Source organism: Thermothielavioides terrestris, chromosome 3, assembly GCF_000226115.1.
Source record: "Thermothielavioides terrestris NRRL 8126 chromosome 3, complete sequence".
Taxonomy (NCBI): Eukaryota; Fungi; Ascomycota; class Sordariomycetes; order Sordariales; family Chaetomiaceae; genus Thermothielavioides; species Thermothielavioides terrestris.
The window spans coordinates 3,426,781-3,452,967 of NC_016459.1; the positions used below are offsets into that span (position 1 = coordinate 3,426,781).

General features: G+C 50.2%; 4 protein-coding genes across 4 annotated transcripts; 2 read left to right on the top strand and 2 right to left on the bottom strand.

Annotated features, from left to right (window-relative positions):
* Positions 1 to 12,835: 12,835 nt before the first annotated feature.
* THITE_2117674 (uncharacterized protein) lies at positions 12,836 to 15,600 on the bottom strand. Its single transcript, XM_003654525.1, has 5 exons — positions 15,052 to 15,600; positions 13,928 to 14,996; positions 13,792 to 13,876; positions 13,644 to 13,729; positions 12,836 to 13,583 (listed from the first exon to the last, which is right to left on the bottom strand). Exons 1-5 carry the CDS (start codon positions 15,441 to 15,443, stop codon positions 12,930 to 12,932), a joined length of 2,286 nt encoding a protein of 761 aa, XP_003654573.1. The 5' UTR covers positions 15,444 to 15,600; the 3' UTR covers positions 12,836 to 12,929.
* Positions 15,601 to 16,861: 1,261 nt separating this feature from the next.
* On the top strand, positions 16,862 to 19,629 carry THITE_2089733 (uncharacterized protein; the record flags this gene model as incomplete). The annotated part of the gene is made up of 7 exons (XM_003654526.1): positions 16,862 to 16,878; positions 16,957 to 17,184; positions 17,279 to 17,336; positions 17,527 to 17,601; positions 19,036 to 19,183; positions 19,250 to 19,378; positions 19,469 to 19,629. The coding sequence occupies 7 exons, from the start codon at positions 16,862 to 16,864 to the stop codon at positions 19,627 to 19,629; spliced, it is 816 nt and encodes a 271-aa protein (XP_003654574.1).
* A 490-nt stretch (positions 19,630 to 20,119) lies between these two features.
* THITE_2117683 (uncharacterized protein) lies at positions 20,120 to 23,522 on the top strand. Its single transcript, XM_003654527.1, has 11 exons — positions 20,120 to 20,432; positions 20,485 to 20,618; positions 20,682 to 20,840; positions 20,919 to 21,341; positions 21,415 to 21,590; positions 21,652 to 22,113; positions 22,182 to 22,399; positions 22,475 to 22,656; positions 22,724 to 22,841; positions 22,892 to 22,978; positions 23,037 to 23,522. Exons 1-11 carry the CDS (start codon positions 20,186 to 20,188, stop codon positions 23,228 to 23,230), a joined length of 2,400 nt encoding a protein of 799 aa, XP_003654575.1. The 5' UTR covers positions 20,120 to 20,185; the 3' UTR covers positions 23,231 to 23,522.
* Positions 23,523 to 23,841: 319 nt separating this feature from the next.
* THITE_2145439 (uncharacterized protein) lies at positions 23,842 to 24,945 on the bottom strand (the record flags this gene model as incomplete). The annotated part of the gene is made up of 2 exons (XM_003654528.1): positions 23,842 to 23,959; positions 24,068 to 24,945. The coding sequence occupies 2 exons, from the start codon at positions 24,943 to 24,945 to the stop codon at positions 23,842 to 23,844; spliced, it is 996 nt and encodes a 331-aa protein (XP_003654576.1).
* Between the last annotated feature and the right edge of the window lie 1,242 nt (positions 24,946 to 26,187).

Genomic DNA, 26,187 nt, shown 5'->3' on the forward strand with positions numbered 1-26,187 from the left:
TCAAGCGGACGCCAAAGAGCCTGCGGGCGGCAGTGGAGAACATGAACGACAACAGGAACTTCCTGCCGGCCATGTTCCATTCGGCGACGAGGGTGCACATGTTTTGAGGATACGGGGCGGGCCGGGATTCATGGCACAGTGAGCTTGAAAATTGCAAGAACAAGGAATCAAGGTAGTTAGGCAAATGGGAGGACCTAGCTAAAGTAGACCGAATAATTACACAGTTACACACTGTCACGTCAGGGGTAGGGGGCTCAGAGCTTGGCATAGCGCACTAGCCATAGTTTCCCCACTCCTGGGTATATATATACCATACTCTGTTCAGTCTTTAGCTCTCTTTTGTACTGGAACAACGTACTCTCTTTGCATTCCAATGCTCTACTATAATCCTACCGTTGTATCTATACCTCGCAGCTCGCTATAGTATATTAGTTATAAGCCTAGACGCTCTATAATTGTATATAGCTAGTAACCTATAGTAAGCTCTCTCTCACTCTCTCCTTTTCTTATACCCTATATCTCAATATAATAACCACTAAGAGCAGCTCAACTATTATACTCTAGTCCTATATAGATTAGACTAAGTAGTTTATAGAGCTTAAGCATATAGCTATAAGCAATAGCATCTAGGACGAATATAATCTAGATACTCCTAACAAGCCTTAGAATAAACGACTAAAAGTTCCTTTAGAGGATAAAGCAGTCGAAAAGCTTTATAAAAAGTATACTAAGGAATTAGATATTCTTATAGGCTAAGCCCTAGCTTCTACTAAATAAGAGGTTACTACTAAGCTTAAAGCTATATATAAGGAATATCTTATACTCTTAGCTATCTAGGAGAGTAAAAGAAAGTTATATTCCCCTAGAGCCTAACCTAGCCGACCACTCTCGACCACCCAATGGCGCTATGACTATACAGATCCTATCGTCGAATACTCAGGGCAGCAAAGAGGCGATTAAGTTCCTGCTTAAGGAGTCCGATTTCGATATCCTAGCTATCCAAGAACTGTGGATCAACCCATTTACTAAGTCGACCTACTGCCCTCGAAGCTCCCGATACTACTTGGCCTACAAGCCTAAGGCCTAGGCAGCCCTATATATCACCAAGCGCTATAGGGTTAGCCAATGGGACTATAGTATAGAGGATCTCTAGTGCTAGGTCCGGCTAGAGCAGGGCCTTAAGGTCTAGTCGGTCTACAACCCTCTAGACTCTAAGGAGGTGCTAGGCAGGCTCCTGTAGCTGCCTGCCTCTATAGTGCCTATAGTCCTAGCGGGGGACTTCAACTTCTACCACCCCTATTGGGACCAGTATAGCTAGCTAGATCGAAGGGCTAACGAGCTGCTTAATCTAGCTATCTAGTAGGATCTTGAGCTCTATACGCCCTATAAAGCTATAACTTAGGCCCCCTAAGGCCGTTGGCTAGCTCGGCTATCGACTATTGACTATATTTAGGCCTCTATAGGCCTATAAAGCACCTACTATAGCCTAGATACTATAGGGCGGTCTAACCACTACCTCTAGGCCTTCGAAGCCCTAGTGTCTAGGCCTAGAGGGTACTAGGATCGCTATCCAATAGGGTAGGCCTAGGGTATAATGCGGAAGGACGAGGTAGAAGCCGAAGCGAAGACCTTGCCTATTACAATAGGGCTTACCTTAGATGAGCTTGCTAAATAGGCTATAACGGCCTAAGGCTTATAGGAAGCCTTCGACAAGTTAATAGCTGAGATATAGGCTATTGCAAACTATACTACCTCCTAGAAGCGGCTCTACTAAGGCTTCTAAGCCCTATAGTAGTCCCTAGAGATCTAAGATCTTCGAAAGTAAGCTAGGCAGGCTAAGAGAGCCTATAAGGCAGTTCTCACCCCTGAACACTAGACAAGCTACAATAGGGCCACTAAGGCGTTGTCGAGGGCTATTAAGGCCTCTAAAATAGCCAACTAGAGGGCTACTCTCTAGGAGGCTAGCGACAACTAGGCTCTGCTATAGAGGCTAGAAAAGTGGGCTTAGCTTAAGAGCTATGCCCCTATCGACCCCCCTAAGCTCCTAGCCCTCTAAGTAGCCTAGGGGGCCCCTAGCCTAACCACCTTCGAGGCCAAGGCCTAAGCCCTTATAGACTAGTTTTTCCTAAACCTACCTATCGACCTCTCTGATATCTAGGACCCTAGCCTTGCCTAGGACTAGCCTAGCTAGTTTACTATCGAATAGAAGGTAATACCTAAGGACATTAGCCGAGCCCTATAAGGCATTGCTTTATAGAAGGCCCTAGGAGAAGACCTCCTACCTACTAGCTAGCTCAAGGCCTGTGGCTAACCACTGGCCTAGATCCTAGCTATATTGGCCACTAGATATTTATAGGTAGGGTAGTTCCCCCTACGTTTCAAAGTAGCTAAAACGGTAGTACTATAGAAGCCTAGCAAGCCTCTAGCAGCCTACTAGACCCTCGCTAGCTATAGGCTTATCGCTCTATTGCCTACTATTAGCAAGGTTATAAAGGAAGTAGTAGCGAAGAGGGTTGTAGAGGCTGCTAAAGCCAACGGCCTACTCTCTAAAGAACAAATAGGCAATAGAGCCTATAGGTCTATAGAGCTAGCAATATAGCTAGTAGTAGCCTAGGTCTAAGAGGCCTAGAGGCAACGAGCAGCGGCCTCGCTTCTATAGCTCGATATCTCTAGGGCCTTCGATATAGTCAACTATCCTAGGCTCCTAGCTACCCTTTCAGACCTTAGCTACCTAAGGTAGCTAGTCTTATAGACTAAGGCTTAGCTAACCGACCGATTAGCTATCCTCTATTTCGATAGGAAGGCTATAGGGCCTATCCCAATAGTGGTAGGGGTCCCCTAAAGCTCCTCTCTATCCCTAGTGTAATTCCTACTCTATATTAGTACCTTATATAGAGTACTAAAAGAGAGGTACCTATATCTAGGCTTAGTAGGGTTTACTAACGATACTAACCTACTTGCCTTCAGTAGAACCCTAGAAGCTAACGTTTAGTAGTTGGAAAAAGCCTAGGATATATGCCTATAGTAGGCTAAAACCTAGGGTATAGCCTTTATAGCTAAAAAAAGCGAACTAGTGCACTTTAACAAAGGCTATCGGCAATAGGCTATCCTAGTGCATATAGCTCTACTATAGGGGGGGGGGGGAACTAGGCCTATATAGCTTACCTAGTTGGCTAGGTTCCTAGGAGCTTAGCTAGACTAGAGGTTACAGTGGGGGGCCTATAGAACGGCTATAGAGTGTAAGCTATAAACCTAGGAGTACGCTCTAACTAGGATTACTATAAAGACTAAAGGCCCTAGCCTAGCCTAGGCTAGGGAAATCTATATTAAGTGTATACGTAGTGCTATAGCCTATAGTGCCTCTATTGCCTATACTCCTACCCCCCTCTAGGGCTAGCCCTAAGGCATTGCTAAGAGCCTAGCTAAGGCCTAGAACTATAGCCTTCGAGTAGTCACTAGGGCCTACTAGGCTATACCTACCTATACCTTCGAGACCAAAGCCTAGGTCCCCCCTCTAGACCTATACTTTAATAAAAGGCTAGTAGACTTTAAGAGGCGAATTCGACAACCGGTCTTTACAGAGGGCCAAAGGCCTATCGACATTATAAATAGGGCTTGCCTTAAGCTCTATAAAAGGTTTAGAAAGCCTAGAGGCTAGAGGAGGCCCTAGAGGGTATAGGGGCTGTAAAAGCTTACAACAGTAGAAAAGCAAGCACTAGCGGCGCTATAGTGGGCTAATTGTAGGCCTACTAGGCAGGCGCTCAGAGAGGCCTAGGAGGAGCGGTGGAAGCAAAGGGTTTAGGTGTAGGGTAGGAAGCCTAGGAGGCTAGTCGACTAGGACCCCTCTAATTACCTCTTTACCAATAGGGCCTTAGCCTAGCATTAAGGCCTAACTAAGGCCTAGAGCTCTCTACTAACCTAGGCTAGGGTAGGGGCTATAGGCCTCCGAGGCTTCCTTTTTAAGGCCTAGGTCCTAGACGTCAATACCCCCCTCTACGCCTATGGTGAAAGTATAGAAACGGTGGAGCACTTAGTAGTCTAGTATAGGTATCCCCCAAGGCCTAGACCCTAGGCACTATAGGCTATACGGACCTACTTAGACCTCTACTACGTACTGTATAGTAGAGGAGCCTAGGCCTACAAGCTTATAAAGGGGGTAGTTAACTAGCTTCTATAGTTAGGCTAGCTTCTAGAGTATAGGCTAGCCGCAAGGCTAGACCTTGCTTAGGAGCCTAGCCTAGGCTAACCCTAGGCTACTGGGCCTACTTAGGTCGGCTACTCTTTTTCCCTTTTCCTTATAGTATTGGGACTCAGACTTAGACTCGTTCGTTTTGTTTTTCCTTGATTTTAAAGGTCGGATATATTAATATATAACAATATAAATAACTAATACTAAGCATTTTCTAATAAACCCCCTTTTTCTAAAGGTTCTTTAACAATATAACTACTGCAGTACTATAACTTATACTTTGGCAGTTGTAGATAGCTAACAACAGCTATTGATAACTGATAACAACTGTTAAAGGCTGTTGACCTTAACGTTTGACAGCGACTAAGAGCAAATCTAGATAAATGGGTCTGAGCTGTCGGAGATCCGAGTTTAAGCCGTTAGATCCGAGTTAAGCCGTTAGATCCGAACAACGTTGGATCTAAACGTTTATATCCAAACGTTATACTCTGGATCTAAACGTTATACTCTTATAACTTAACCGAATATAGCTAATTCGATCCCGATAGGATACTCGGATCTAGCTCTAAGCGTTCGTAACTACGTTGGAGCATTCGGAGTATTCAGAGCATTCGAGTAACCTAAACAAAGCTGAAGATACGTACTACAGTTCTTCGTCTATATAGTAATGCAATGCCTCCTGGCTTTGCGAGATAGAACCTATTGTTGAATAGATCCTTTTGCAAGTTGAACTCGCAGCCTCTGTTTTTTCAATCTATTTTTGCATATACTATAATCACCACCTGTGCTACGCTATCTCTGTGACGAAGCACACTAGTACTAGGGTCCAAAGACCTTATATCCTTGCGATCAACCTCCTTGTTCCGAACCATCCTCCTGCCCTCCAGTGCCAACCTTCTCCTCTAGCATAACAACAATCTGTCTCTTTGACAGGATATAGGTTTTTCATCTGGCCTTTGGGGCACGGTTTTCCTATATATAAGCGGTAGAAGGACTGGCGAGCCCTAGCTAAGGGTATATCGGGGTAGGAAATAATAATAATAAAAAGCTTATATACAACTAGTATATTAAGAAGATTATAAAGAAGTATAGTCTCTCTAATATTATAAGCGTTCTAGATATCCCTCTTCTTATAAAGGAGCTTTGTAAGTTCGAAGGAGAGGCGTCCCTTAAGTAGATCAAACTATACTAAGAGCTTATAGGCTTAATCCTCTACTCTATAGTTATAATCCGACTAGACATCACATTTATAGCTATGAAGCTTTCCTAGTTCCTTATAAATCTAGGACTAGAGTATTTTTTTTATTATTATTATTATTTCCTACCCCGATATGCCCTTGGCCAAGGCTCGCTAGTCCTTCTACCGCTTATATATAAGAAAACTATACTCCGAGGGCTGGATAAAAAACCTGTATCCGACCTTTAGAATTAAGGAAAAACAAAACGAACGAACAAGTCTGAGTCCTAATACTATAAGGAAAAGGGAAAAAGAGTAGCCGACCTAAGTAGGCCCAATAGCCTAGGGTTAGCCTAGGCTAGGCTCCTAAGCAAGGTCTAGCCTTGTAGCTAGCCTATACTCTAGAAGCTAGCCTAACTATAGAAGCTAGTTAACTACCCCCTTTACAAGCTTGTAGGCCTAGGCTCCTCTACTATACAGTACGTAGTAGAGGTCTAGGTAGATCCGTATAGCCTATAGTGCCTAGGGTCTAGGCCTTGGGGGATACCTATACTAGACTACTAAGTGCTCCACTGTTTCTATACTTTCACCGTAGACGTAGAGGGGGGTATTGACGTCTAGGACCTAGGCCTTAAAAAGGAAGCCTTGGAGGCCTATAGCCCCTACCCTAGCCTAGGTTAGTAGAGAGCTCTAGGCCTTAGTTAGGCCTTAATGCTAGGCTAAGGCCCTATTGGTAAAGAGGTAATTAGGGGGGTCCTAGTCGACTAGCCTCCTAGGCTTCCTACCCTACACCTAAACCCTTTGCTTCCACCGCTCCTCCTAGGCCTCTCTGAGCGCCTGCCTAGTAGGCCTACAATTAGCCTACTATAGCGCCGCTAGTGCTTACTTTTCTACTGTTGTAAGCTTTTACGGCCCCTATACCCTCTAGGGCCCCCTCTAGCCTCTAGGCTTTCTAAACCTTTTATAGAGCTTAAGGCAAGCCCTGTTTATAATGTCGATAGGCCTTTGGCCCTCTGTAAAGACCGGTTGTCGAATTCGCCTCTTAAAGTCTACTAGCCTTTTATTAAAGTATAGGTCTAGAGGGGGGACCTAGGCTTTGGTCTCGAGGGTATAGGTAGGTATAGCCTAGTAGGCCTTAGTGACTACTCGAAGGCTACGGTTCTAGGCCTTAGCTAGGCTCTTAGCAATGCCTTAGGGCTAGCCCTAGAGGGGGGTAGGAGTATAGGCAGTGGAGGCACTATAGGCTATAGTACTATATATACACTTAGTATAGATTTCCCTAGCCTAGGCTAGGCTAGGGCCTTTAGTCTTTATAGTAATCCTAGTTAGAGCGTACTCCTAGGTTTATAGCTTATACTCTATAGCCGTTCTATAGGCCCCTCACTATAACCTCTAGTCTAGCTAAGCTCCTAGGAACCTAGCCAACTAGGTAAGCTATATAGGCCTAGTTCCCCCCCCCCCTATAGTAGAGCTATGTGCACTAGGATAGCCTATTGCCGATAGCCTTTGTTAAAGTGTACTAGTTCGCTTTTTTTAGCTACAATGGCTATGTCCTAGGTTTTAGCCCACTATAAGTATATATCCTAAGCTTTTTCCAACTACTAAACGTTGGATTCTAGGGTTCTACTAAAGGTAAGTAGGTTAGTATCGTTAGTAAACCCTACTAAGCCTAGATATAGGTACCTCTCTTTTAGTACTCTATATAGGGTGCTAATATAGAGTAGGAATTGCACTAGGGATAGAGGGGAGCCTTAGGGGACCCTTGCCACTATTGGGATAGGCCCTATAGCCTTCCTATCGAAATAGAGGATAGCTAATCAGTCGGTTAGCTAAGCCTTAGTCTATAAGACTAGCTACCTTAGGTAGCTAAGGTCTGAAAGGGTGGCTAGGAGCCTAGGATAGTTGACTATATCGAAGGCCCTAGAGATATCGAGCTATAGGAGCGAGGCCGCTGCCCATTGCCTCTAGGCCTCTTAGACCTAGGCTACTACTAGCCGTATTGCTAGCTCTATAGACCTATAGACTCTATTGCCCATTTGTTCTTTAGAGAGTAGGCCATTAGCTTTAGCAGCCTTTACAACCCTTTTCGCTACTACTTCCTTTATAACCTTACTAATAGTAGGCAATAGAGCGATAGGCCTATAGCTAGTAGGGGTTTAGTAGGCTACTAGAGGCTTGCTAGGCTTCTATAGCACTACCGTTTTAGCTACTTTAAAGTGTAGGGGGAACTACCCCACTTATAGGCATCTAGTGGCCAATATAGCTAGGATCTAGGCTAGCGGTTGGCTATAGGCCTTAAGTAGGCCAGTGGGTAGAAGGTCTTCTCCTAGGGCCTTCTATATAGTAGTGCCCTACAAGGCTTAGCTAATATCTTTAGATGTCACCCTCTGTTCGATAATAAACTAGCTAAGCTAGTCCTAGGCAAGGCTAGGGTCTTGAATATCAGAGGGGTCGATGGGTAGGTTTAGGAAAAACTAGTCTACAAAGGCTTAGGCCTTAGCCTCGAAAGTGGTTAGGCTAGGGGCCCCCTAGGCCACTTGGAGGGCTAGGAGCTTAGGGGGGTCGACAAGGGTATAGCTCTTAAGCTAGGCCCACTTTTCTAGCCTCTATAGCAGAGCCTAGTTGTCACTAGCCTCCTAGAGGGTAGCCCTCTAGTTAACTGTTTTAGAGGCCTTAATAGCCTTCGATAGCGCCTTAGTAGCCCTGTTGTAGCTTATTTGGTATTTAGGGGTAGAGACTGCCTTATAGGCCTTCTTAGCTTGCCTAGCCTGTTTTCAAAGGTCTTAGATCTCTAGGGACTACTATAGGGCTTAGAAGCCTTAGTAAGGCTATTTCTAAGGGGTAGTATAGTTTATAATAGCCTATAGCTCGGCTATTAACTTATCGAAGGCCTCCTATAGGCCTTAGGCCATTGTAGCCTACTTAGTAAGCTCACTTGAGGCAAGCCCTATTGTAATAGGTAGGGTCTTCGCTTTAGCTTCTACCTTGTCCTTCCGCATTATACCCTAGGCCTACCCTATTAGATAGCTATCTTAGTACCCTCTAAGCCTAGATACTAGGGCTTCAAGGGCCTAGGGGTAGTGGTCGGACCGCCCCCTAGTGTTTAGGCTATAGTAGGTGCCTTATAGGCCTATAGAGGCCTAAATATAGTCAATGGTCGATGGCCAAGCTAGCCAATAGCCTTAGAGGGCCTAAGTTATAGCTCTATAGGGCGTATAGAGCTTAAGATCCTACTAGATAGCTAGATTAAATAGCTTATTAGCCCTTTGATCTAGCCGGCTATACTAGTCCCAACAGGGGTAGTAGAGGTTGAAGTCCCCCGCTAGGACTATAGGCACTGTAGGAGCAGGCAGCTATAGGAGCCTACCTAGCACCTCCTTAGAGTCTAGAGGGTTATAAACCGACTAGACTTCAAGGCTTTGCTCTAGCCGGACCTAGCACTAGAGATCCTCTATACTATAGTCCCATTGGCTAACCCTATAGCGCTTAGTGATATATAAGGCTGCCTAGGCCTTAGGCTTATAGACCAAGTAGTATCGGGAGCTTTGAGGGCAGTAGGTCGACTTAGTAAACGGGTTGATCTACGGTTCTTAGATAGCTAGGATATCGAAATCGGACTCCTTAAGTAGGGACTTAATCGCCTCTTTGCTACCCTAGGTATTCTACAATAGGATCTATATAGTTATAGCGCTATTAAGCGGTCGAAAGTAGTCGGCTAGGTTAGGCTCTAGGCCTCTAGTTGGCTAGGTGGTTAGCTAGGTGGCTAGCTAGGCTAGCTAGTCTAAAAAGCGAAGCCCTAGGTGGGAATCGAACTTGCGAAGTTGTAGTTGAGCTAGCGCTATATTGGGTCCTAAGCTATATCCTAGGTTACAACTGCTATACCGCTAGGCCTACTGTAGAGCCGTTTTAATAGCTGGGCTAAGCTAGGGCTATTAGGTTCAACTAGGTCGAGGGCAAAGATTCGACTATTATCTTGAGATTGGTAACTAGGCCTAGTAGCTAGGGCCTAGGCAAAGGTCTAGAGTCGGTAGGCGTAGGCCTCCTAGGCCTTAGCTTTGACCTAGACCTAGGCTAGGCAGCCTCTATCCTAGGCCGAGTGCTTTCCCCTATAGGCTAGGCAATAGGGTAGCCGAAGGCCTTTGCAAGTAGGGCAGTCTGTTTTAGCCTACCCACCTTCCTAGCTATAGGCCTTAGTTCTATAGCTAGGGCATAGGGCTTCCTTGCGGCAATAGCGTTGGATATACCCCCACTTCCAATATTTAAAGCACTAGGTAGGGTTTAAGGTTGGCTAGTATAGCTCGTAGTCGAATAGCTAGGCCCTCTAAAGCAGGCCTTCTTCGTAAGCCTTTGTAGCCTCAGATTGGTTAGCCAAGGCAATAAGGATTGTAGCCCTAGTATAGCTCTTGGCCACTAGAAGCCTGAATTTGACCTTGTCAACGCTTTAGAGGCTAATCTCTTATTGGAAAGTAGCCTCTAAGACCCCTTCTAGGTCTTTACAGTGCACCCCTTTAACTAGGATTATAAAGGTCCTTATAGCCTCTCGAGCCTATAGGCTAAAGGCCTTTGGGACCCACTTTTCCCGGTTGGCCAAATACTATTCCTTAGTAGCTAGGTCCTTAAAAGTTAGAATAATATCTCTACTAGGGAGCTTCTAGGCTGCTATAGCCCCATTAGACCTTTCTAAAGCTTGGTTAACGGCTTAGATCACCTAGGCTAGGGTCCTCTTAGCTAGTTCAGCTAGTATACCGGCCCTATATATCGTAAGCTCTCTAGCAGCCTTGGGTAGGACTACCTTTTAGGGGGCAACAGAGTCCCCTAGAGGGGCTCCCACGGCTATATCAGCCTAGGTTCGGGCCTATATCTTCTATAAGTTGGTTTCTACAATGGCCTTTTTAACCTCTTCAGCTATAAGCTTCTATAGGCCTTGTTCAAGCAGGTTCGTAGGCCCTAAGGCAGGGCCTTCGGCTTGACCGCTAGCCTAGTAAGCCTCCTTTAGCTTACTTATAATACCCTAGGCCTAGGCCTTTGCTTCGGCTAGTACTAGGGCTAGCAGGCTACTCTAGAGGCTCTAAATTTCCTTCTAGGCCTAGTGGGCCTTTGGCTAGGCCTATATGGTTGGGGGGGGGCTAGCCTAGGCTAGCCTTCCTTCTTTAGGCGTTATAGGGGTGGGGTTGTTGGCGCCTATCGCTTAGCGGCTATAAACGGCGTTGCTAGCCGTTAGGTGTCGGCCTAGTGGGGCAGGTAGGTTACGTGAGGGCGAAAAGTCTGACCGCTAGTCGGCCGTTGCTAGATTGCCCTGTTTCCCACTACCTCCCACACTTGCGCAATGGACTGTGCGCAGTGGTGGTTGGCACGGCTGGATAGGGCTCGGCAAGAGCTTTCGAACGGTGGTGGTTTTGAAGAGTTTGCTAGCATTGCAGCTAGGATGCAAGTAAGTAGAAAGAAGAGAAAGGTTAGGACTAGAGTATATTAAAGCGGTAAAACGAGTTATTTAGTATCTATATACTATACGCTTCCTTAGCATATAGTATAGGGGTTAGAGCGTTTACTAAATGCTCTAGATTATATCTAACGTATTATATAGCGATAATCTAGATATACAACGCTCTTTATAGAGCTATATTATAATGCTTTTTAGAGGGTTAATCTCCTAGAAGGCTATATAGCAAAATATCGTTACTATATCTTCTACTAAAGCGGAGTTAAAAGCTTTGTCGTTTACTATAGCTAAGATAATTACTTTGAAGCGCTTGTTCAAGGACCTTACGTTCAAGATTAGAGAGCTCTAGAAGATCTTCTATAACAATTAGTAAACAATTCGCCTTATAGTAGAAGAGTATATAAAGATCAATACTCGTCTATACTATATAGATATCTATAATATATAGCTTCGCTAAGAGTATTAAAACAAGTAGTTCGATATACTCTACTTCTCTACTATATAAATATCTATAGACGGTTTAGCGAAATAGCTCTTAAAGTAGAAGTTTAAGCATTTCTATACTCTATTAAACCTTTAAAATATATATTAGGTAAGAAAAAAGCAAGGAAGTTAACTATCTTCTTTATAAAGACTATCTACTACTACTGTTCTATACTCTTGCCCTATATATTCTAGTAATTAATAAGCTCCATTATCGCTACCTTTCCCTAAAGCTAAAGGATCCTTGCCTATATCTCTAACTACTCTATTAGCTCTATTGTCTATACAATGACCTGCTCTAGCTCCTAGTTATTAACTAATTTATTACTCTCTACCGACTTAAAGAGCACCTTCTACACCTTACTCTCTATTAACGCTATAGGTATAAAACTAAGGGAGTTATCTAGGGCTCTACCCTAGGCGACTATAGGGACCTCCTATATCTACTCCTATACCTACTACTAAGGCTACTACTCTATTAGCTCTACTATCTCTATATCCTTTTACTCTCCCTTCTCCTTAACCTTTTAAAGATCGTTTAAAAGTATACAAAGTATAGGGCAAATCTTCTTTATAGCCTATCTAGTGTTAGATAGGGGGTATAGAGTAGCGGATAGTAGAGACTTACCTTCTAGTCAAGGTTGTTGATAGCTATAGTCAAAGCTTATACCTTCTCTATAGTAGTAGGTAGGATCGGCTTATAGCTATAGTTGAAGCATTTATAGTATTAGCAATATACGCTATAGCTATTATAGTTATAGTAGATTCTATTATAAAAGCCTATAAAAGTAGCGTATATCTAACCTAGGTATAGAATCTTATACTCTATAGTCATTTATAGCGTATAACTAGGGGATATATTAGAGCGATATAGCAGTGAGCTAGAAGGAAGAGTATATAACTTATTTAACTAGGGGACTACGACGTTGGTTAGAAGAAGGTGTAGTAGGCTCTTTAGAAGCGGTATACAAGGTGGTAGGCTCTACTATAAGCTCTTTAGCGTTGTTACCCTCCTTTAAAGGAGTAGGCGAAGATATAGGCGATTTGTCTAAGAAGATATTAAAGTATAGAGGTATAGTAGTCTTATACGCTCTAGGGAGCTAGGAATAGTAATAGTAGTAGTAGCTACTATATATATAAACAAGAGGATATATATAGGAAAAAGGAAGCTTAAGCTCCTATAGGTAGGAATTTATACTTGCCCCTAGATCTAAGCGCTCTAATTAGCTAGAATCGCACTTTAGAGTTTCTTATAGCCTTGTACAACCTACTTCTATACAACCTACTATTTACAAGGTTTTCCTATATTCTAGTTTTTTTTTTTATAGTTCAGTTGTTCAACTGATATATATTTAGGCGCTCTATTAAACAACTAGGGGGTATGTTATATCAGGGGTAGGGGGCTTAGAGCTTGGTATAGCGTACTGGCCATGGTTTCCCCACTCCTAGGTATATATATACCACGCTCTGTTCAGTCTTTAGCTCTCTTTTGTACTGGAACAACGCACTCTCTTTGCATTCCGATGCTCTACTACGATCCCACCGTTGCATCCACACCTCGCAGCTCGCTGTAGCGTGTCACACACCATATGCAGCACCACTCACAGACACCTCGAGGCCGTCGTGCAACCTTGGAATCGTCACAGCCTCGCCGCAACCCCCTCCCCCCGTAGATCCTCACACAGCCCCATGGCGATCCAGTCCGCAATGGCCATAGTCGTCACCATCGGATTCACCCCGCTGGCGCTCGGGAACACGCTCGCATCCGCCACATACAGCCCCTTGGTCCCCCACACCCTGCCCCTGGAATCCACCACGCCATCCTTGGCGCGCGCGCTCATCCGGCACGAGCCCATCTGGTGCGCCGACGCAAACGGCGTGACGGGCGGCTTGTTGCCCAGCGCCCTTACCCCGGCCAGCCATCTCTCGAACTCCTTGGCCTCCTCCCCCTGCTCTCCGTCCGCATTCTCCGGGGTACTCCCTTCCCCGCTCCTCCTCCTGGCCGCCGAGCGGATGAAGGGCGGGCACCCGGCGATGGACGGGTGGATCTCGCGCGCGCCGTGCGCGTGCAGGATGCGGCACAGCTCGAGCACGCCGCGCAGGTTGTGCGCGCGGTCGAAGTCGGAGGGGGTGTAAGCGACGCGCGGCGCGCCGGTGGAGGGGTCGCGGTGGACGGACCCCGAGTCGCGGTCGCGGCAGATCGCGATGAAGGTGTTCAGGTGCCGGTAGTGCGCGGCGCGGAGCTTGTATTCGATACCGGTGGTCCAGGGAAGGAAGGGGAGGCAGAAGGAGGGCTGTGGCGAAGGTTAGATAGATCATAGGGTGGGGCGGGAAGGGGAGGCGGGTGGACGCACCATCATCGTCATGGCCTCGAGTTTGACTCCGTGGCCCTTGGAATCGAGATTCTCGAATGAGGTCACTACCGACGTGAGGGAGCCGCCTGGATGAGGGGAGTGAGAGAGTCAGCAGTGGAGAGCAAGACGCAGGCAATATGCTACGCACCTTCCCATGGCCGAACATCCTCATCAAAGATCCCAGACACGAAGTTTGTCGGGTGGAGGTGCAGATTCTTGCCAATATGGGGATTCTGCCGGCGGTTAGTGTGACACAGGGAATGAGGTGGCTCAAGTGCTCTCACCTTCAACCCGCTGTTCAGCAGAACGACAGGGCTCCAAAGGGTGCCGCAGCTGATGACGACCTTCTTTGCCCTGACAATGACTTCCACCTTCTCGCCCTCTCTGGACGTCCACACGCCCTTGACGCCCGTCGCCACTTTTGCACCCTTCTTCTGCTCAAACAGCACCTTCTCCACTTTCATCCCCTCCGCAAACTTGACCCCCTGTCTCGCGGCCTCCGGGAACCAGCCATTCACCGGCCCCATCTTCTCGCCCCTCCAGCATCCCAGCGCACAATACCCATCATCGTGCTCCTTGCCGCCACAGTTCTGCGGCACAGCCTTCGCCTGGTACCCCAGCTTCCGCGCGCCCTCCAGCAGCACCCGGTTGGCATGATTGGGGGGCACTTCGGCGACGCCCATGACGTGGCAGACGCGATCCAGACAGGCCTGGAACTCGTCGCTCTCGAAGAAGGGCAGGCCGCGCTCGCGCGCCCACTCGGCGCGCACGAAGTCCTGCGTCTGCAGGCTGGCGCTCCAGTTGATGGTGCCGCCGCCGCCGAAGCAGGCGCCCGCGGTGACGGTCATGGACCCGTCGTCCGTCTCGATCACGCCGCCGGCCTCGAACAGCGTCGCCAGCCCGGCCGCCTGCGACAGCGGGAAGTGCCGCGCGTCCACGTGCCGGCCCTTCTCGAGCACGAGCACGGACAGCGCAGGCCCGAACTCGCGCGCCAGTCGGTGCGCAACCACGCCGGCGCCGCAGCCGGAGCCGACGATGGCGACGTCGGTGGTGACTTCTACGGGTGTTTTGCGGGAGTTGGAGGAGGGGTGGAATTGGAGGAAGGTGAAAGGGTGGGAGGTGGAGGTGGCGGCCCAGGCGGTAGGCACCGCCGGGAAGCCGGTGAGGACGGGGAAGGCGGCGCTGCTGCGGATGTAGACCAGCTTGCCGACCGTGCTCAGGCTTTTGAAGAGGGATCTGAGCGCCCAGAGGGGGGAGGTGCTCCAGCTGCGGAGGATCTTGAGCCGGTCGGTTATGGGGAGGGCGGGCAGTGGTTTCGCGTGTGAGGTGAGCAGGAGACTGCCTGGACGGGTGCTGCCAGGAGGTCAGCGGGAGTGAGAAAGAGGAGGCGGCGCAAGGGTGATACTACTTGAGGATGGACAGCAGGACTCGCATATCGCGCTGTTTGCTGGGTGGGAGGTTGCTGAGCACGCATTTGAGAACCTGGGTGAACAGGGGGTTGTCCGATGGTCGCTCGGCAAGGTACGCCTCGAGCGTATCGGATGGGTGGTCGAGAGGGGAGACGGCGTTCCTCAGCTTGATCGCCGCCTCGGAATACTGGCCGCTGGGAAGATAGAAAACTGATGGGTCGTGGTTGGGCTTGCTGGGCTGGGACGCGTCTTCCATACGGATAGCGGGTATCACGGCGTCCATGACAGCCATGAGTACCTTCCACTGACTCTCACTCAAGAATTCCACTGCGTCGGGGAGGTCGACGGGCACTGGCGCCGTGAGCGGCGCGACTTCGGTTGTCGTCGACATCTTGTCCTTGGTTCACCGTCCAGAGATGGGACCATGTCAAGACATTGAGAAGACGGGAGTCAGCGGCGTCCAGCGGCTGCAGACGTACATGCACTTATTAGAAGGGGGCTAGTCAGGACGATAAATAACACGTCCTGTACCCCAGCGTTTCCCCCTGGTCCCGTGAAAGAGCTGGGGTTGATCCGATGTGGGGTTGCTCCCGTCAGGATCATTACCCTGTGCGGCATGGTATCCGAGCCTTGGTTTCCCCCGCAACATCCAGCCCCTGTGCCTCGGGTTGATTCCGGACAGTGCGGACACCAAGCCCATTCAAAACACAGAATTGCGGGGTTGACCGCCGTGAAAACCGAGCTCATGCATGGGAACTACCCAGGAGCGAACTGTCAGGAGCTGTGACACGTGCCGCAGGCACAAGATGGGGTCGGCAAGAAGAGTTACGGCCGTAACACCCCTTATTATACGAACGGATGGCCCCTGAACAAATTGCTGGCATCTTCTTTTGAATCCAAGCTACGTGAAATATCTTGCTCACCTACAACGACGTACGGCTCTCTAGCCGCCTTCTCAACCCTCAGGATACTTAAATGCCGCATAGCTCACCACATTCCGGCGTTACCCTCATACTGATTTGCCAGATTGGCTTCCTCGCCCCGCTTGCCGCCTTCGGCAGGTGGGCTGTGAGGGCGGAACTGGAGAACTGGAAAGGAGATAGGACAGTTGGGTGAGACTCGATCGGATTCGATCTTGTAAGTCGAGAGTTGAAGAGCAGGCCCAGCTTCCGGGAAATGAGCCCAATTGACTTGGCAGTGGCAGACGCATGGCGCAGTCTTGTCCCCAGGCCCAATTCGGCGTGGCGCTGGGGTTTTCAGCTGTGATTGGGCCGGTGGATAGAGAAGAGTAGTGGACGGTAATGCTCCGTCGAGGGAGACACAAGATAACCAAATCCTTCGTTGGGGCGGCACTCCTTCTTCACGAGCGTGAGTTGGCTCAACAGCGCAGCGGGCCCGGCTTCGCACGTTGGGGACTGCATGATTTCTTAAGTAGGTGCCTCAGAGGTCAGCCCACCGGCCCGCTCCGCTCTTCACAATATTCGGATTCACGCTAGCGCCCTTTCCCAAGAGAGTCGCGCTATCGATTATAGCCTTTCATCTCATATTCGGCGCCCTCGCTGATTCGACGCCTTGTTCTGGATACTGAGACAAGTTCGACTCACTATTGACCTGATCCCTTCATCTGGCTAGTCCATGAGCATTAACCTCGGTGCCCACTGTGGCATGGCTCCCCGATATATCTTCATCGTTCCTCCTCACATATACGACAATAGTCTTCGCCGTCAAAGCGTTTGCGCCAAGGCGGAATATCTTGTGCCACTGACAGGTGTTGCACCATTCAGTGTGTCAACTCGCGTCTTAGTGGCCATGGCCACGCGCCGGAAGTACGACGGTTCCTCATCGATGCGCTCGCACGTACCCTTCGCAAGACGCTTCTGAACGCGTATCTCGCACTGGGACAGTGAGATCGTCGTCGTCACGGGCGCCAGCAGCGGCATCGGCGCGCACATCGTCCATGGCCTGCTCGCGCGCAACCGGTGTGCCATCGTCGTCATTATCTGCGTCGCGTTGCTCGCCTGGACCCTGCCCGCCAGCGCGCTTGGCGCCAACCCGCGCTACTACCCGACCGGCCCTAGCCAGCTCGACGCGATCCGCGCCCTGTCCGCGCTCTCGCGCGCGTGTGGGTCGAGGTGGGGCATCCGACCGTACTGTACTGGTCAACAACGCCGGCCCGGTGCGCGGCTTCTCGGTGGTGGAGGGTTTATACGCCGACGTTATGGCGAGGCTTAAGACGAACCCGATCGCGCCGTTCCTGCTGGTCAAGGAGTTCCTGCCAGAAATGGTGCGTAATGACCACTGCCACATGGTCGGCCTGTGCTCGACCAGCGAGCTCATGCCGCTGCCCAACATTGCCGACTACATAGCTAGCCAAGCTAGGGGTCTAGGCGCTATCCAAGGGCCTAGGCATAAAAGCTGCGCTACTGGCACTGTACAACGTTCTTCACGCCAGGCTGACGAACAGTGTCTTCAAGTTCATCTGCACGCCGATGGTCCGCGGGAACCTATCGCAGCCGCAGTTTCTGGCGCCCATCCTCCACCTCAAGACAGTAAGCAAGGCGATCGTAGGTACGCTATATGGCGGAGACGGTGGTGTCATCTATCTGGCCAGTATTGTAAAGCAGATTGCGATGCTTGTAAGTGACTTCAAGCTCTGTTTCCGAATACCTCCCTCTTAGCAACATACGGTACTGATAGTCAACGCACCGAGTGGTTTATCCAGCTTGCTATTAGAAACGCAACGGGCTCAACTGATTGTAGAGTTGAAGGGACGCCAGCACATTGATGAGACGGGCGGGATCTATCCAGTCACTAAAGCATACTGTATCCCTTGGGAGACGTTTTGCAAGCTCATCTGATGGGAATTCGAGAATCTGAGTGACGCTAGCGGACAGAGCTTGCTCTCACCTACGCACACGCCGACACCTCGGACCCTAAATGAACAGCAATAACCCGGCTTCCCCCGCATTTTCTTGTTCGCTACCGGGCCGCTCTCGAGGTGGCGCATACCTGTCACTGTGCCCAAGACAGGGTTGCTCTTAACACAGCCTGACTACCGGCCCAGAGGTAATTCCGTGATCTGGTAAGCCGAGGCAGGAAGACCAGACCGAGGAGGAAGGGATAATACGGCGTCGTCCACCTGCGTTCAGACCGCGTTTCTAATGTATTGGAACCTCGAAACCCGACCGCCGCGACGTGATTCATGGTAGGCATGGACGCATGATACCCGGAGACTGACCTGTCGTAGCTTTACTACCGAAATGTCGGTTCTCACGAACTTGATCCAGTTAAAAGGCAGACAACTGTAAACGAGAACCACCTGTCAACAGAGCTCTACCGTATCTCGACTGATACGGGCATCGTCTTTGGCGGTAAGCCATCATTGAAGCGAAGCTTCAATGACGAGTCTTGCGCTAAGTACTGTGTACACAATGTAAGCAAAGTCAGAAGCTTTGCTTCATTTACCAGGCAAATCCTCCAGAGTTTTTCGGGGAGCGATTGGATACCATAGTTCGCTAGACTATATTAGGACCAAGCTTTCCCTTTTTCGGCCGTCTCCAACACAGTGTCAATCCTATATCTATATAAAGGAGGTAGTATCTACCTTCTAAAGTTGTTGACGACTTTTTATATATATTGGAATATCAATTCCGCCTTGACTTCTCTTGGAGATGTAGTGTAGTAGGTATTGTCGAGGGTAGCGATGACGTCATAATATTTGTGGCGTTGTGGCTGAGCCACCGCAAACCAGTTTGACCACCGTAAGCCAGTTCGACCACCGTAAGTAGGTTCAACTACTGCAGCAAGCAGGTTCAACCACTGCAAGCTAGTCGACTACCGCAAGCCAGCTCAACCACCTAGGTTAAGTAGCTAGGGCTCGGGTTAACGGTTAGGGTTACCCTTTTTTTTTTTTTTTTTTTTTTTTTTTTTTTTTTTTTTTTTTTTTTTTTTTTTTTTTTTTTGACGGTCGTCGGCTACAGTAGGCCGCGGGTGGCGATCGCATCGGCCTCGGCCCTATCGAGCTTCGCTTCACCACTTACTGGGGCGTGGCACAGTCAAGGGTCTTGTATGTCCTCAATCCTGAGATAACCGATGCCGATGGTCCTGTCTGTAGGGGCAAACCGTCCTCCTGTATGTATAGTGGGAGCTTCTGCAACCCGATGAATGATGAGACTGATCCAAGCTTTACCTGCCCAGACGTCGAGGGCGAGTCCATCCGTAGCCACCTGGTCGATGTCCGAGTAGGCGTTCCGCTCTACATGGACATCCAGACCACCGACGTGAAGATCTGCCCGCCGACCGAGGGCATCTACGTCGAGATATGGAGTAAACATTTCCGCAGAGTTCAGACCGAGCACGCCATCTCTTGTCCGCTGACATAGGCCTTCAAACGCGAGACGCTACCGGAGTGTACAGTGGTGCCATTAGCTCAAGATGTGGCAACCCTGGCGACAAGGGCAACCTCAACAAGGCTTTTTTACTGGGTACTCAGAAGGGAAGGCGACCAGGTCGTCACCATCAACCCCAAGCTGTCCGGCTTCTCGCAGATGTTTCCCGGTAAGTTCTCCACCGCTTGACAGCCCGGCTTCAAGCCGTCGCCGACCATGATGCCTGTTGCGAAGGTCACTGGGTGAACGTAGGGCTCTCAACGGCGGCGGAAACCCTGCATTTAAGTGGAACAAATAGTCGCTTGAATGAGGGTACGTGGACGAGCCAGATGTCCAGAATAGGAAATGCACAGCTCCTCTGTCAATGACAGCCGTGAGCACTTGCCCTACGCCATTCCTTTCTGTACATGTCGCCGTAGTATTCTTCCCTGCCCGGTTACCTAAGAAGACAATCCTTCGAGCGAGTTAGGAAGGTAGTTGAGCCAACAGCGAAGTCGAGATAAGAAGGGAGGGCAGGTCGCACGAAGCGGACCGATTCTAAGACACAACGGATTCCCCCATTGGCCGGATAACGTGAACGCCATAGCAGGGGAACCTGCACGCCATCACAATTTTGGACGCAAACCTCGGAGATCCGCAGACGCCATCATTCCCTATTTCTGGCGCTTATTCGTGCTTGGCGATCTCTTGGTTTTCTTGGTACAGTCTAGCTGCCATACGATCGAGCACGTCCTATTCGGCACCCATGGACACGATACACCCTGCCGAGCCCAAAGCTCTCGGGTTCCAGCACACCGCTGCCGCGGCGGACTGCGAGCTTGAAAAGAACGCGGCGGTGTCGCCGGCCGGAACCGACATCGAGGCGGTTGCTTCGTCCAACGAGGGTGACGCCGGGGCAGAGCACGACAAGACACCCCTTCGTCGGCCAGACGAGACCGAGCTGACACCGAATGAGGCCTTCAAATGGAACGTGGATGGCGACCAATCTCCTTGTAAGTCCCTCCTTAGACGGCCGGGCTGACAGAATGTGGCTAACAAGGCCAGTCCCGGAGGTGGCGGCCTGTGTCCCGAACACAGATGATCCCACTATGAAGTGTAACACAGCACGAGCGTGGATACTCACCACCGTGTTTGTGGTACTGTTCTCGGGCGTCAACCAATTCTTCAGTCTGCGTTATGTTAGTTCTCCGTCTGAGCCAAGATTGAAGACTCAAGGCTAACCCGGGCAATACCGAACCTAGCCGTCGCTCTCCATTGGCTATGTGGTTGCACAGCTTCTTGTCTACCCCATCGGCAAAGCATGGGAGCGCCTCCCTCGGTGGCGTGTTCCTCTTGGCCGCTTCAGCTTCGACATCAACCCGGGCCCCTTCACTGTGAAGGAGCATGCCTTGATCGTGATCGTGAGCTGAATCCCACTTCCCCTGGCTGCTACTTGCCGCACCTTCACTCTGTGGTCTGACCAAATTGCACCTAATTAGTGTGTTAGCATCAGCGCAACCACCCCCGGGGGTGCTTATGCTGCTGGCTCCCTCGTCGCCATCACCAGCCCTGTCTTCTGGAACCGCGACTTTGGCGCAGGGTTCTCCTTTCTCTACTTGCTGACGACACAGATGATCGGGTTTGGCCTTGCTGGGCTGTGCCGACGGTGGCTGGTGTATCCTGCCGCGCTTATCTGGCCGTCGTCGTTGTCTTCCACGGTCTTGTTCCGCACCCTCCACGAGCCACAAGACCACTCTCCCGCAAACGGGTGGACGCTTACGCGATACCGCTTCTTTGCTTACTTTACCATCTTTGCCTTCGTCCTCTTCTGGTTCCCGGATTATATCTGGACGAGTCTCGGCACCTTCGCTTTTATTACCTGGATCGTACCGCACAACCAGAAAGTCAATGCTCTCTTTGGGGTGAGTGCGCCAATGAGTCCTCGAAAACTCGACGCTACACATGAGACTGGAAGTCTGAACACTTTCCGGGCAGATGAACTCGGGACTTGGCCTGCTGCCCATCAGCATCGACTGGACTCAGATCAACTACGCTGGATTCCCGCTGATGACACCGTTCTATATTACCTGCAACGCCTTCGCTGTGGTCGTGCTCTTCTACTTCATCCTGGCGCCCATCTTGTACTACACTAATGCGTGGCAGAGTGCCTAGTAAGTTCTCCAGCCTGGACTCCGCCCCGAGCGCGCACTGCTAACGACATGCCTCGCGCAGTCTTCCTCTCCTGTCGTCCAACACATTTGACAACACCGGGAAGGTGTACAACATATCCCGCGTGGTCGACTCCAACCTGCGCTTCGATTTGGCGAAGTACCAAGCATACTCACCTATGTACATATCCACATCGTACTCACTCACGTATGCGCTCTCGTTCGCTGCGGTTACCGCCATCATCGTCCACACATACCTTTACAACGGCGCCGAGATCTGGGCGAAGTTCAAAGACGCACGCCACGGCGGGGAAGACATCCACAAGCGGCTGATGCGCAGTTACAAGGAGGTCCCAGACTGGTGGTACCTGGCGCTTACCGTCGTCGTTCTCGGGCTCGGCATCCTAACCGTGAGATACTGGGACACGGGCCTGCCAGTGTGGGGCTTCATCGTCGTCTGCTTTGGCATCGGCGTCGTAATGATCATCCCGGAAGGCATCTTGGAAGGCACCACTAATCAGAGAATGTGAGCTCAGCCCGATCCAGCCGAGATACGCAGCTGTTCCCCTCGCTGACGAAGAATTACACACGCAGATTCCTCAACATCATCACCGAGCTCATCGCCGGATACGCCTGGCCTGGCAACGCAATTGCCAACATGCTTGTCAAGTGCTACGGGTACAACTCCGTTAAGCACGGGATGGACTTTGCCCAGGACTTGAAGCTGGGCCAGTACATGAAGATCCCCCCACGTGTCTTGTTTGTGGGACAGATCTACGCGACGATTCTGGCGACCATGACACAAGTCGGTGGTGAGTGCCCCCAGCCCTGCCGAGACAACGGTGACCGTGACGTGACGTGCTTGGCAAACTGAAACTCGGCCGCAGTGCTGCGTTGGATGCTGGGACATATCGAGGGTCTTTGCGAACCGACGAATACCAACAGGTTCACCTGCGCCGGTGCGCGCGTTTACTATAACGCGAGCCTAATCTGGGGCACAATCGGGCCGCAGCGCATGTTCCAGCTTGGGCAGGTCTACAACGCGACCGTCTACTTTTTCATCATAGGGGTAAGTCTAATTATCCATCCTACCGCCGGCGAACGCGAGCTCAGCTGATGATGCATGTCCCGCATAGCCTGTCGTCACCGTGCTCGTGTACATGCTGTACCGCCGGTACCCTAACAGCTGGATCCGATATGTCAACGTCCCGATCTTTTTCAACGCCGCCGGCAACATACCACCTGCCAACACCAGTAAGCCAGGACCTCCCGACATCCAACCCGCCAATGCTAACTCCTTGCAGCTCAATACTCCCTCTGGTTCATCTTCGGGTTCCTGTTCAACTATCTAATCCGGAAGCGGGCTTTTGCCTGGTGGAAACGATACAACTGTGAGTTCAGCTCCTGATCAATGATTTGCTCTTTCACCTTGCTAAGTGATCTCCGCAGACCTGCTCCAAGCCGCGATGGACACGGGGACGGCCCTGGCAACGATCATCATCTTCTTTTGCCTCAGTTACACCAACACCACGCTGAAGTGGTGGGGTAACACTGTTGGGTCAAACACAGATGACGCGAATTCGGTGCCGTGGCTTAAGGTCCCCGAAGGAGGCCATTTTGGCCCGGGCCCGGGAGAGTTTTGAAGAGACAGCGTTTGTTTGGGGAGGGACCTATCCTTAGGGAGAGGCAGAGTGGCTGTGAGGCACTCAACACACGTTAGGCTACACCCCGTAGCTCTAGCATCTAGCAATAGTGTTTAACGTAGCATGAAGTGCTTTACCTGTTCGTCCCTTATAACGTACGGAGAAGGGGAAAAATACTCGCTACGGAATGTCTTTGAAGAGACGGCCTTTTACCGTACCCCCTGGCTTCCCATACCGTACCAGGTAACCGCACCCACACATAACTCTCCCTCGATTCCACAGTCGGGCTCTCTCGCTCTCCGGCTCCAGGGCTCCCAGGCATTGGAATTGGCTGAATCGTTCAAAAAGACAATAAAATCTCGAGAGCTGGATTTCGCAGTCTGGACTAATAATTAAGGCTAACTAGGCTATGGTCTCCCTGTCCTGGCCATCCACATTGCTCTGCCCCCTGGTCCAAGTGCCTGTAAGCGGTCCCTTCCCCTTTTTGCTATCTAGCGGTCCCAGGTCAACCTCGTCCAATGCCGAAGGGCAGCGGCCCATGGACGGTCATAACCTTGTCACCTGCAAGGCCTGAGACCGTGTATGCTCATGTACTGTACGCCGGCGCAACATCACACGTAGTCCTTGACCTGTTCCTCATTCCACTCCCAGAACTTTACCGCGTTCCCATTGCCGCCCTCGTCCTCTGGCTTTGTAGCTTTGGGCAGATCGGCTCGAAGCGGGGCAAATCTTCCCCACGGAATGACTATGCAAGAAGGATTTTGGTGTCAGCCTCGATACCGTGAAGAGTAGATGGAAAAAAGTCGTTCTCGTTTTCAAAAGGGCATAGTCACTTACTCCAGTCTCGGGTCCAGTCTGCCTTCTCGATGGTAATGTCGGGCGAAAAAGCCCGCGTAGAGCTGCGTATATACGCCGTACATCACCTTATGTACGACAGTGTGAGCGATCAGTTTCAAACCGATCGTCTGGTCCCTGGCTAGCGACGTCTGGACGTTGCCCGGGTTCATGGGAACGCTGACGATGCCATCGGCCTTGTAGCGGCGCGCGCACTCGACGGCAAGCAGCCAGACGCCGCACTTGCTTATGCCGTAGCGCGTGATGGCGTCCTCTGGCTTGTGAAAATCAAGGTTGTCCATATCGACCCCGCGCTCGGGCGGCGCAAACTGCAGTAGGCCGAACGACGATGGCCACACGATGCGCACGGTATTGGGCGGCTCCGCTTTGGCCGTGGCTACTAGCGTTGGCGTGAGCAGCTTTGTTAGCAAGAACGTGCCTACGCAGTTGACGCCCAGCGCCAGCTCGTAGCCCTGCACCGTCCTGGGGATTGGCCGGGCCGGTCCCACCATGACGCCGGCGTTGTTGAACAGGACATGCAGCTTGCTCTCGCGCGCCAGGAAGGCCTCGGCGCAGCTCTTCACCTTGGTCAGGTCCGCCAGATCCAGTTCCAGGAAGATCAGCTCGCCCTTGGACTGGGGCGCGGCCTTCTTGATTTCGGCAATCGCCTGGTTGGCTTTAGGCTCCGACCGGCACGCCACGTACACCTTAGCGTTGCGCGCGTATAGCACACGAGACAGTTCCTTGCCCATGCCGGAGCTGGCCCCCGTCACGACGGACACCTTGCCCGTCAGGTCGTCGGGTATGTTCTTTTCGGTGAAGCGGGGCTTGGGCGGGAAGAATTGCGTCCAGACGCTCTTGAGGCTGGGCTTGGCCGCCATCGTTGCGAGGTCGGATGGACGGCAACGTAAGCGAGTAGGTAGCAAGTGTCAACTGAACGAAAAGGAGGTCTTGGATTTGAGAACATCTTCCAGGTTGCTGGAGGTTGCCGATAGAAGATATGGTCAAGAGAGTCTTAATCGCCGGGAAATTCCCCTCCGCCGGCTCCCCAACTTGCCTGTCCCTTCTTGTTTGCACTGATACAATTCGGGAGCAGAATGTACACAGTACATCTCTCCGTCTCGGACCCAATGTAAGCGAACATGATCAACATGATCACCAACAACAGGTTGGGTCAGGGCCGACCCCGCATTCAGAAAGCAGCCATTCGGCTGCTAAGCACACCAGTGGGGGCCAAAAACAACGGTGGAAATGCGGGTTGGATCGCCAAAGTGTGGTAGCGATCAGAGATGCCTACCACAACTGGTATGTGCATACGACTCTAGTGCTGACTAAGATCCATGATTCTTCCTTGTGGCCTTGTGCTGAATGCACCCTTCAGGGCCGAGCAATCAGGCTAGCTCGGATTCTCGGGCCAGCTCGGAGTCCGGCTCGCAAAGGTTGTACATTGTACATCATACCTGACCTACATGGGTTGGGATCTGGAAGTGACACGCTACAGCGAGCTGCGAGGTGTGGATGCAATGGTGGGATCGTAGTAGAGCATCGGAATACAAAGAAAGTACGTTGTTCCAGTACAAAGGAGAGCTAAAGACTGAATAGAGCGTGGTATATATACATCTAGGAGTAGGGAAGCCATAGCCAGTACGCTATGCCAAGCTCTAAGCCCTTTACCCCTGACATAATATACCCCCTAGTTGTTCAACAGAGCGTTTGAATATATATAATTTAAACAACTGAACTATAGAAAACTAGAATATAGGAAATCTTTATAAACAGTAGGTTATATAGGAGTAGGTTGTATAAAGCTATAAGAAATTCTAAAGTACGATTCTAGCTAATTAGAGCACTTAGATCTAGGAGAGGTATAAATTCTTGCCTATAGGAGCTTAAGCTTCCTTCTTCCTATATATATCCTCTTGTTTATATATATTGAAGTAGTGCAAAACCTCTACACCAACCTGCCCCACCACACCTAGAACTAGGTGTACAAGATAGCTTCTAAAGGAATACAGTGTCCCTCTAGACGGATAAAGATAGTACGTATCGAGTAGTGGAAAGGCTGTCTTCCGAGAGGAAGACATATAGCTCAGGTGCGTCTAGTAGGATATAGCGGAAATATA

What these genes read in the sequence shown, in the direction of transcription:
- THITE_2117674 (XM_003654525.1), bottom strand. Translation starts at nt 15,443, where the DNA reads ATGTCGACGACAACCGAAGTCGCGCCGCTCACGGCGCCAGTGCCCGTC. An exon ending in GTCCTGCTGTCCATCCTCAA is followed by an intron (nt 14,997 to 15,051) that starts GTAGTATCACCC and finishes ACCTCCTGGCAG; the next exon opens with CACCCGTCCAGGCAGTCTCC. An exon ending in TGCTGAACAGCGGGTTGAAG is followed by an intron (nt 13,877 to 13,927) that starts GTGAGAGCACTT and finishes AACCGCCGGCAG; the next exon opens with AATCCCCATATTGGCAAGAA.
- THITE_2117683 (XM_003654527.1), top strand. Translation starts at nt 20,186, where the DNA reads ATGGACACGATACACCCTGCCGAGCCCAAAGCTCTCGGGTTCCAGCAC. An exon ending in GGATGGCGACCAATCTCCTT is followed by an intron (nt 20,433 to 20,484) that starts GTAAGTCCCTCC and finishes TAACAAGGCCAG; the next exon opens with TCCCGGAGGTGGCGGCCTGT. An exon ending in AATTCTTCAGTCTGCGTTAT is followed by an intron (nt 20,619 to 20,681) that starts GTTAGTTCTCCG and finishes TACCGAACCTAG; the next exon opens with CCGTCGCTCTCCATTGGCTA.